General features: G+C 36.7%; 2 protein-coding genes across 2 annotated transcripts; both read left to right on the top strand.

Moving 5' to 3' along the window:
* Nucleotides 1-1058: 1058 nt before the first annotated feature.
* On the top strand, nucleotides 1059-2000 carry LOC311182462 (olfactory receptor 51G2-like; the record flags this gene model as incomplete). The annotated part of the gene is made up of 1 exon (XM_084251264.1): nucleotides 1059-2000. The coding sequence occupies one exon, from the start codon at nucleotides 1059-1061 to the stop codon at nucleotides 1998-2000; it is 942 nt and encodes a 313-aa protein (XP_084107390.1).
* A 7937-nt stretch (nucleotides 2001-9937) lies between these two features.
* LOC311179974 (olfactory receptor 51A7-like) lies at nucleotides 9938-10879 on the top strand (the record flags this gene model as incomplete). The annotated part of the gene is made up of 1 exon (XM_084247643.1): nucleotides 9938-10879. One exon carries the CDS (start codon nucleotides 9938-9940, stop codon nucleotides 10877-10879), a length of 942 nt encoding a protein of 313 aa, XP_084103769.1.
* Between the last annotated feature and the right edge of the window lie 1015 nt (nucleotides 10880-11894).

Here is an 11894-nt window from a genome sequence, read left to right as displayed (position 1 = left end):
GATTGCTTGGGCACTGCAGGTCATACCTGCTTTTTGGATCTCTGTTTCTTGGTCTGGTGATGTGCTTAAGATTGTGACCACTTCAGCAACTTGATCAACACTTTGCCTTACTTAAGTGCAAAGAATCTTCTAGGTTGCAGAAACTCTGCCAAGCATTTTAGATATATTTCTTTATTCTCTTACAGATTATACAATGTAATACAATTCCTAGTTTTTTATAATCAAAGTTTAGAGCTGTCTAAAGCAGCAGAGTAGTGAATGACAGTTGTCATCAGATTTTCTGTGACTCTAGAATAGGAGTCACTGACAGCAGAACACTTTGTGCCCATAGCTAATAGTTTTTGATGATGTGTTGTAGTAAGAGAGAATGATCGGAGAGGGAAGAACTGGCATACATAGGCAGGATGGAGACTCTGAAAAGTATTGAAACATTTGAGGGAGATTATCAAGAAGGAAAAAAGTAATCATGTGCAAGTGTCAAATTGAGGGCAGTTATTGTTAATGATACAATAAACACCCGAAGAGCCACTCTACCTTATAACTTTGATTAATTCTATTTACTTATATTTGTAATACTAAAACCTCTCTGCAGTCATAGCACATAATACTCATTACAGGTTTTTGTTGCCCTCTTATGATATAGTGGCAATTTAATTCGAGAACTAACTGCAGTGAGGTAGTTCTAACCTCCTTGGTTCAGATTAGCTATCTCTTTCTGCGTTTTTCAGAACTATGTATTAAACACTTTAATTTAGCTCTCTCTACCCACTACATTGTATTTGAAGGCATTTTAAAATTTTACTCTATATTTTAGGACCACTATATTTCCTTTTGTAAAACATGTTCTCTATAAATGTGCAATTAAGAAAGGGATATGCTACTTGGTAAAATCATAAATACAAGACTAGTTATGTAAAATGAGCAGAGGGGAGACTGAAAACAGTAAACAAAGAACAATTTATGAAACAACATTGCTTTTTCTTGTGATACTGACTGTTATCCTAACTGTTCCATGTTTTTGTCTCCTGGCCTAGACTGAAGGAGCTTCCATCAGTACAATGTCCGTCTTCAATAGCTCTTCCCTGTACCCTCGCTTCCTCTTGACAGGTTTCTCTGGCCTTGAGAGCAGATATGGCTTGATTTCCCTCCCCATCTTCTTGATTTATGTCACCTCAATTGCAGGAAACATTACTATTCTCTTTATCATCAAAACTGAGCCTTCCCTTCACCAACCAATGTATTATTTTCTATCAATGCTGGCACTTACTGACCTGGGCCTATCCACTACAACCTTGCCTACCATGTTCAGCGTCTTCTGGTTCCATGCCCGGGAGATCTCCTTCAATACTTGCCTCATTCAGATGTACTTCATTCATGTTTTCTCAATTATTGAGTCGGCTGTGCTGTTGGCTATGGCCTTTGACCGCTTTGTAGCAATCCGAGAGCCCCTGCGCTATGCAGCCATTTTAACCAATGGTGTAATCATTGGGATTGGCTTGGCTATTGCTGGAAGAGCTTTGGCTCTAGTCTTTCCAGCTTCCTTCCTCCTAAAGAGACTTCAATATCGTGCTATCAATATTCTCTCCTACCCTTTCTGCTTGCATCAGGATCTCATAAAGACTACTGTATCCAGCCGTCGGGTCAGCAGCATCTATGGCCTCATGGTGGTTATCTTCTCTATGGGACTTGACTCAGTGCTCCTCCTTCTCTCATATATCCTCATCCTTGTCACAGTGTTGAGTATAGCCTCTAAGACAGAGAGGGTGAGAGCACTCAATACCTGTATTTCCCACATCTGTGCAGTGCTCACCTTCTATACACCCATGATTGGGCTCTCTATGATCCGTCGTTATGGGCAAAATGCATCCCCCATTGTCCACGTGCTGATGGCCAATGTTTACTTGCTGGTTCCACCCTTCATGAACCCCATTGTCTACAGTGTCAAGACCAAGCAGATTCGTGACAGAATCCTTAAGAAATTCAAGCAACAGAAAATTTAGATAAGGGAGATGGTAAAATATATATTTATGATAGTATTTCATATTGCTACAGATTATTGAATTTAAATATTACCAATAATATTTTACCTTTAAGATACTAGATATAGTATCTTATATCAATTATAATATAGAGGACCTTATCTTTTGACTATAGAGAAAAATTATGCTTCTATTTTGTATTCATATTGACATATGAGTAAATAGGGTCACTAAACCCATGTTAGGCAAATGTTAACATAACTGTGACTTTTATTCTAATAATCAGTAGTAAATTGTCATGAAATTGAAAGCTTCATTTAATCAATAATCTAGTGACGTTATTCATTATATCATGTCAAGTTCTCAGTTTCTGAAGATTTAGATTTCAATATGAACTAGTCTAGTGTGAAAGATACTGTAGTCTACATCAATAATATTTCCGCATGCTCTTGACTTTCTTATGAAAATATTTAAATGCATGTTTTGATATTCTCTTTGGGAGAGAAAAATATTCCCAGCAAAAAGACTTCTATCAAGAGAAAATGATAAATAAATGAAGTTCAGAACATTTTCAGAGGTATAAAAGGAAGCAAATTTGAGTCAAAATAATTGAACAGATTTGTAGAGTTCACAAATAATTAAGAAATATCCTGGTTCTGTATCTAGAATCCTACAGAGACCCTCATAATCTGCGTAGTCTAGCTACTTCTGAGACCTAGGCTTCTGTTCATCTTTTGCTTTTGATCTGTCAGTTACTGAAATAGAGATGTGAGAGGCTTCAGCTGCCATAATGAATTTGTCTACTTCTTGATGTTCTATTAGGCTTATTGCAGTTATTTATTTGTTACTCTGTTGCTAGGTACATAGATATTAAGATCTGCATATCTCCTTGTCTAAACAATCACTTAACATATAATACCTTTCTTTATCTTTGATATTTTTTCATTTTAAAGTATGCTAATTTAAATTAATATAGATTCCCTAAATTCCTCTTGATTAATGTTAGACATAGTATATCTTTCCTCTATTCCTTTATTCTGAGAAACAATATTCAGGAACCTAGTTTGCTAAGTATTGTTATATTTGTTTGAAAATTTAACACCTTTCTGAGATATTATTTAGGTACTATAAAATGCACCATTTAAAGTATACAGTTAAGGGCCTCCCCGGTGGCGCAGCGGTTGAGCGCTGGGTTGTAAAGTTGCCAGCAGCCTCTTCAGCGCCGGTTCGATCCCCGGCTGCTCCCCGGCCACCAGAGGAGGGTCCCACATGGCGCACAGACCTCTCCTGCCGCCCGCTGCTCCCCTCAGCAGTGTACTTCGGTCCTTCTGCCTGCTCTGCTCCCCGCTCTGGCTCTGGTGGATTCTCTCACCCTCCTGCGCTTCTGACTGTACCCAGCTTGTATAAATAAATAAAAACAAATCTTTAAAAAAAAAAAGTATACAGTTAAATATATTAATAGATATATACAACCATCAAAATAGTCAATTTATTATCTCAAGAAGCAATCTCATACTCTTTAACTGTTACCTTCCTCCATATTCTCTACCTAGTTTGAAGCAACCACTAATCTGCTTTCAGGCTCAATAGATTTACCTGTTCTCTTTCTTTTCACAAAAATTCCCTATGAAGGTGATAATCTATGTGGTAAATTGTGACTTAATTTTACACTCAGCATACTGATGTAGCATATATTAGTTATTCATTCTTTTATGGTGGAATAACATTTCATTTTATGGTGCAATATAAGTGGTTAAGAGGGCTTCTACATATTGACCCATATAGCATTTATTTTCCATAGTAGGACCTTGAACTCACAACAAAAGGCACCAAATTTAAATTCTTATGCATTAAATTGTTTTAAATATATCCCAAATAAATATAATATAGTTATACAATCACTTGCATGCTTAATAAAATGCACCCAAGTTCTGCTAGCTACAGACTCTGGAGACATAAAAGACTCTAAACCAGTGCTGTTCTTCCAGACTCCCTGGCCCAGCAATTATCTCCCATTCTACTAAAGGATATTATCAAAACAAATCTGGAGAAAAATGGTTGCTCTGATGTTCAAATTATAGATGTCATCAATCAATTAAATTAAGATAGATATATCTGAATTAACAATATTTTTATGTTTGATCTTGTCAATACCTTTGTATTAGTTAAGTTTCACCAATAAAACAAAATCAATAATATATTAAGAGAGAGTGATTATAAGAATTGGCTCATGCAACTGTGGAAGCTGAGAAGGTCCCTAATCTGTCATCTACAAGCAGGAGACCCATGAACGCTGGTGGTGTAATTCAGTGCAAATCTAAAGACCTGAGTACCAAGGGAGATAATGGTGCAGATTTCAGTCAAGTCCAAAGGCCTAAGAATCAGGATGTCAATGGCAAATAAAGACATGCTAACTCAAATAATCTGACTCAAATAATCTTCTGGAAGAACAGAAGTCTTAAATCCTTTACTCTTTTGTTCTATTCAGACCCCCAACTGATTAGCTGATACCTACCCATATTAGGGACGGCAAATGGTTTCTTAAAACATGGATTCAAATGTTAATTTCATTTGGAAACACAGTTGTTAGACACACCTAAAAATCATGTTTAACAAAATGTCATGGGAACCTTGACTGATGATTGCCTCTTGATTTAAATATCCTTCTTCAACACACAATGTTGACCTATATAAGATATACATCCCAGAAACTAAAATAGAGATAGATGTTTAGTGGCACCTACAAATGTGTACCCCCACATAAACACACTCTGTGCTCATACACAGTTTACAAAAAAATCAAGTGTTTCATTCATTTGTTATATGCATTGAAGTATCATTTTTTAAGTTTTTCAGGGTATCCAGCTTCCTATCTTGGAGGTTTCTAGGGAAACTCTATTTAGTGCCTTATCTGTGCACATAGTCTGTCTCTTTGATGCAATAATATAAGCCATGATAAAGATTAATGTTCATAAAAAGGTTAAAATCATGTCTTTCACATGGATATGAGATGAGCATGCACTAAATATCTCATTTAACTTTGTTTTAATGAAGGAAGTAGGCAAATGTAGGATACATTCAAAGGCAAACCCACAAAAGGGAAATGTTCATTTTTCACCTCATATCAGGATTGGAATGTTTGCAACTGATACAAATATGGTTCTTCTACAATGTGGGATGGGTGTCAATTGAAATTTCACCTGATAGAAGTTATTTACATGTCTACAACATGAATGGCTTTAATTTCTATTTGTACATGCAGTATACAGAGTGGAAACTATCTCGGGCAACCGAATACTTAGTCTGCACATAATTAAAATCAGGTAACCTATAAGGATATACTATACATAAAGAAGTTTTCCTTTGGAGAACAATTTTTTCCCTTACAATGTGACTACAATTTTAATAAAATAGTTCAGTGAAAAAATCTTGGTCACAAAATAAGGTTCTCCAATTTTGCTTTGTTATCTTCACACATGTAATAAGAATGTTAATTACCATAAGGGCCTTCTTTAATTTCAGTGTTGGCAGTTTCCATTTGGAATCTCAATTTAAGGTCTCTAAAGGCATTTAAAGCCTTTATACGCTCTACCTATGCTAAGAAGTTCATATCAGATACTCTGTTCATCAATAGCTCCTCTATGTACACGTACATTAAGACAATATTTTTTTTCTTAAAGTTTGTAAAGCATTCTAGGATTCTCCCTTGTCAGGAGGCAACCTTCCTTATTACCGCTATACCAGAAACCAGGACAATTTTCCTTAGAGGGCTTTGTTGGCGTTAGTTCCATAATCAGTCTTCAATCACCAAATGTGGCTGGGAATATCTGATTAAATGAGCAATGTTCTCCAACAAAGCATTCAAGGAAAATCCTTGGTTGCATAACCAATTTTATCAATTTTCTTGGTTAAAATAAGGTCAGATTCCTAATACATGTATGCAAATAATACATTGTCATAAAAACCAATGGCTACTCAATAAAGTTTGTGAAGTCTGAGAATTCAATCAAAATCAAGTTAATTTTAATACACTTAATTTTAGTTTACAAAAGCATAGTCTACTAGATTGCAATAGACTTCTCCATAGTTTACTGGAGAAGAAAGAGAAAGACCCTCTGCTATTTATAAATTCAGAAAATAAAGCATAAAGAGCCATTGGCAATACTCCAAGTAAACACAGTAAGATGTTCCTCTTCAGTTCATCACTGAGTAGTTACTTCTAGTTCTGTGAACAACGGCTGAGCAATCTTGTGAAGCCAACTACTGTGAAATTAAAAACTGTCCTGAGGATCCTGACTCAGCCTGATAGTTATCTGAGTTTATCCTTCCAAGTTTATCCTTACATTCCTTTGACTCTGATGGCATTTTTGTCTGTCGAGGACCAAACTCTGGCCTGCTGATGATATCAGAAACTTTGCAAATGCATTAGAGTCAATAACAGGAAAAGAGTGAAGCTAATTTAGCCAAATCTATCTTTAAATGGTCATGGCTAATTTATTACTGATAACTGTCAAATGTAAAATTTTTGATGAGTTGATAACATAAATAATGCCATTAACTAAAATTGCCTATTCTGTGGCATCACCAACAAGACAATAAAGTCATTACTACAATCTTTTTGACAAAATATCTCTCAGGATAATGATAAAGTCCATTTTCTTTTTTTTTTTAAAGATTTATTTATTTATACAAGGCCTGAGTATAGTCAGAAGCACGGGAGGGTGAGAGAATTCACCAGAGCCAGAGCGGGGAGCAGAACAGGCTGAAGGACCGAAGTACACTGCTGAGGGGAGCAGTGGACAGCAGGAGAGGTCTGCGTGCCATGTGGTACCCTCTCCTGGTGGCTGGGGATCGAACTGGCGCTGCAGAGGCTGCGGGCAGCTTCGCAGCCCAGCACTCAACCGCTGCACCACCAGGGTAGGCCCAAAGTCCATTTTCAAGAAAAGTGAATTTTACTTCTGCTGTACCAGAGTGGATAAGCATAATTTTTAAATAGGAAAAAACTTAAGATTTAATATAATGATCATGGACAATAGTATAAATAATATACTGAAAATTATTAAGACTATACCAAGAATATCAAGTATGAGATACTATGAGTGATACTGGAAGAGACTTAAATCATTTTTTTTTTTAATACAAAACTTGAAAACTGAAATCAAAAGTGCATCTCTAGTTGAAAAACACTACTTTGAAAGATGTTAGGTGAAAATTAAATTTTCAAGTGCTTTTCAATATATAGAAAGAAGCACCTATAAATTTAAGGGAATATAATCTAGTGGAGGGGGCAGATGCCTAGAGGCATAGACTTCGTACACTGTGATTTCATCTAAGATTATCCACCTAGTGTTCTCTATCACAAAAGAGAGGATCATAATTCCACCAGTGGAAGTAGACGAGCCTAAGGGTATTGACCACAAATCATTCTTTCCTTGATAGGAGGTTTACCACTCATGCTCTTCAATTCCCTTTGAGTGTTCACTTGCAGGGAGTTTTATTTTCCTCTGAGTACAGGCTGCTGAACTGGAATTCCCAGAGGTTTTCTTTCTTTCTTTCTTCCTTTTTTTTTTTTTTTAATCACTGGGAAAGCTTCAGGGAGACATGAATAGATTCCCTAGATTGGGATAAAAAACTGTTGTTAAGCAGCGGTGAAAATCTGATGGGTCTGTGCCACCTGTGCCACCTCTATTTCCTCCTCACTCCAACAAGTGGCCCCATGATCTACCTACCCACATACTGGTAAGTTTCCTAATATTCATCACCAATACTTGCCTTTGCATCAGCTCAAGCAAGATTTTTCACATTGTCTATCTGATGGTGATCTTCAGGTTATTAGGATGTATTCTCTAGCCAGATCTACAAGAAGCCCAAAAATGCGTATAAAAAGATGGGTGGGACTTAATCATCCTGCTAACTCATGGGGATGAAGTAGGTTCTAAGCTAGTGTTAGTGGGTGAGCACAGAAAAACATACAAAGCCAGGTACCTGGGCAGCTCTCCTCCCTTCTATGACTATGCAGATATTTCTTTTCTCAAACCTTTTCCCTTTGCAAAGCAGCAGAGGCAATTCTCTGTTGCCTGCATCTGTTCAAGAATCTCTCTTTCCTTTTTCTCTTTTCCTTAATAAACTTGCTGTGTACTGATGAATAAAAACAACCAGGCACCTAGACCTGTCCCTGGGTGGTATATTAGCTGAGCATAAAGTTATTGTTTTTGTAAGATGTTTCTGGGTGCATTTATGTCAGACCACTGAATTTGCAATGGACATCAGCCAGAGAGCAGTAATGTGCACTCAAAGTTTCTGTCTCCTTAGTATTTCCTAATTCAGTATTCTAACTAGGTTTAAATCTTTGCTGTACATTTTCTTCTTTTAATAAACAAGAAACTAATTCAATGTTATAACAAAAATGATGTATGGGTTTTTTAAAGTCATGCAGGGAAGGGTTTTGTACAAATTCCATTTAATGCTTTAATTTTAAGGTAGTGGCCTCCAAGTTGAGGATATGATTTCCCATTTGCTCAGCATACATCAATGGACACAGAGATGATACATGATTGCATGCGATAACATAGCTAGAAGGAGAAAAGAACAATATTCCCAACAAGTGCGCCATGTGGACTGAGTTTCTATTATTCTCATTACTGAGCTAACCCTTGACTAAGAGTTTGTGGATTACTTTGTGTTCACTAGGTAGACAGGGTTAAAACAAATTAGAAAACAAATTGATAGCGACGAAAACAATATCAACTCTTATTCAAAGCAGGAGAGAAAAATAGGTGTTGCTTAAGTTTTGTAATATTGAAAAATACCAAATTCTGTCTTACTTTCTCCTATTTAAAAAAAAAAAGAATTTTGCTGTTGTATTCCAATATGCCAGTATGTATATTTGCCTAATGATTGCTTTCAATAGATCTTTGTATCTTTCCTTTCAGATGATCTTCTAAAGCAATAACATAGAAGCAAGGAGCATTGTGATATATGTGTTTAGGAGCTAATCAACCCAACAAGAAGTAACATAGAGCAAAAATGGGGGGAGGGGAGAGATAAGGATCTTTAAGAGGCTCAATCTGTGTCACAGTCTGACAGGGAAGAGGCAGGGTTTTACAAGTCAGTGAAGCCATTTAACTTGGGCTTCATTTTGACTTTTGTTAAGAAGAGATAGAATAACTAAACTATCTTACAGGAAGACAAAGCTGACGCCCTATCTTACAGGAAGACAAAGGCCTTTAGTAGGAACTGTGTGCACATATGGTCTTTGATACTAGTGGTGAGTGTTTTCCAGACATGAATGTAATTAATCATTCAATCAATTGTTTATAAGGGTTTTATTTTTTCTTGTATGCTAGTTGCATTTAAAATTCTCATTATCTAACCTATTCTTCCATGCCATTTTGCTTAAAAAAATTGTCTGTGATATATTTATCACGAAATTGCTAGCAGGCAACTTAGAGATAGAAGTGAAACTAAGCAAGGTGTTCAATCTAGAGAGATGGAATTAAACCCAGGAAAAGAAATTCTAAAGCTCAAGAGAAGTACTCACAGGAGTAAAAGGTCAGAAACACAAAAGGTATATGCAACAGTTGATGGACTGTGAGTCTAGAGGTAAGAAATGATATATGTGAGGTAAGAAATGATATATGCACAGATATATATGCTGATTCCAGGGAAATATTTTTCAAATATTTTAATCCATCTATTGATGAATATGCATGGGGCAAACAGATGTTCATTTTTCTCTTGGTATCATACTCATATGTGCCATGATATTTCTCCTGTCCATATTTTACACAATGCTTTGTTTTAGTCCTAGAATTTTATAGAACAGCTGGAATCTCAAAGTTTCTACTCACCAAGAACAACACAAATGACTAAATAGATGCACACTTAAGCAAATTAATTTATGCCATTGCAGAAAAATTTTTCTTAGGACCATATCCTGATTCTCTCACATTTTTGCAATGTCAATCTTCAACACATCTGAAGAGGAAATCTCTACTTTCTTCCTCACTGGGATCCCAGGGACGGAACACGCTCACATGTGGGTCTCCATCCCAATTTGCCTCATGTACCTCATTGCCATGCTGGGGAACTGCATCATCATCTTTCTTATAAAAACAGAGACCACTCTGCATGAGCCTATGTATTATTTTCTCCTCATGCTGGCCTTTTCTGACCTGGGGCTATCCATCTCCTCCCTTCCAACTATGTTGAGAATCTTCTTGTTCAATGCCACTGGAATTTCCCCAGATGCCTGCTTTGCCCAAGAGTTTTTCATTCATGGATTCTCAGCTATGGAGTCATCAGTTCTTCTTATCATGTCCATGGATCGCTTTATAGCCATCTGCAACCCCCTGAGATACACATCCATCCTCACCAGTGACAGGGTAGTTAAAATTTGCCTTGCATTGGCAATCAGAAGTATCTTATATGTTTTCCCTTTTCCTTTTATCTTAAAGAGGCTGAAATTTTGTAAGAAAAGCCTTCTATCCCACTCCTACTGCCTCCACCAGGATGTCATGAAGCTGGCCTGTTCTGACAACAGCGTCAATATCATCTATGGAATGTTTGTGGCTCTAACAGCTATGTTAGATTTGTTGTGCATTTCTGTGTCTTACATGCTGATCCTGAGAACTGTCCTGGGCATTGCCTCACACAAGGGTCGCTTCAAGGTCCTCAACACTTGCATCTCCCATCTCTGTGCTGTGCTCATCTTCTATGTGCCTATTGTCACCTTGACTATCATTCACCGCTTTGCCAAAAATGCTTCTCCAGTTATTAAGGTCTTAATAGCTGACATCTTCCTTCTTATCCCCCCTCTGATGAATCCCATTGTGTACTGTGTGAAGAGTCAGCAGATTCGAAATCTAATCTTGGCAAAATTATGTGAAAAACAGGATTGATGGGAAAATTCAACTCTAATAAAAGTCCAACTCACTTGGGATCATGAATGACAGTGAAGTAATAGAGATTGCATTCAATGATACATGGCATATCAGTAAACCTGTCACGGTTTGCTGGAATAATTTGATTAAGAAATGACATTCTAGGTTAGATGAGTCAGGCTTGGCAGTTAAATTATAACTTTGATTCCCCACTGCCTTTCCCACTGTTTACCTCTTTATACAATCTGTTCACCAGTAGTATGAACATATCAATACTAGCTTTAGCAGAGAATCCTAATTATAATTAGAGAAAATTTTAATGTATGCCATTTTTTAAATGTTCATCTTGGAGTGAAAAGTCATGGCCCCAATTACCCAGGAAAGATGAGGAGGGACTGAGGTGTGCTCAGAGATTAAATGCACTTCCAAAGCCACACATAGAGTCAGCATTCTTTGAAGACTGATTGTGTGTTGATGCATTTGTGCATCCGCTGATGTATCAGCAACTCAAACTACTAAAAATGTCTCTGTCTTCCAGTGTTTTGTTTTTGTTTTATATCCAAAAGGTAGATTTATTATGAAAAGGGAGAGAAAAATCAAGGACACTTAAATAGACACAAGTGGCAGAAAGAGCAGCCCCTGAAAGGGACAGGTTTGCTAGGAGAGAGGCCTGCATGGTCATAGGCAGGCAGAAGGGCCACTGTTGTCCTCCAGTATTTTGAAGACTATTTGAATATATTGAATGTACAAGACAACTGAAGTTAAATGCAAAAATAACTAAAAATGTAACATTTTATTCATTTGTATTTTTAACTGTCTACAATAAATTTCAGAAATTCCATCTACTGGTATGCATATTGAGTTCTCTGTCTCTCACTGAAGCTCGTCTGGCATCCTTTATTTGCCAGTGTTTAACCCTCACCTACAGTGTTACTTCTGTATTATTTATATCTTAAATTATTATGTAAGTAACTTGAAAGGCAAATTTTATTTTCAATTTTTGTTAGTGCCCAATCTAAGTGGCTAGAATATA

Source organism: Talpa europaea (genome assembly GCF_964194135.1).
Source record: "Talpa europaea genome assembly, chromosome: 1".
Classification (NCBI taxonomy): Eukaryota; Metazoa; Chordata; class Mammalia; order Eulipotyphla; family Talpidae; genus Talpa; species Talpa europaea.
The sequence above is the reverse complement of the archived record's forward strand: the minus strand, read 5'-3'. Positions and strand labels throughout refer to the sequence as shown.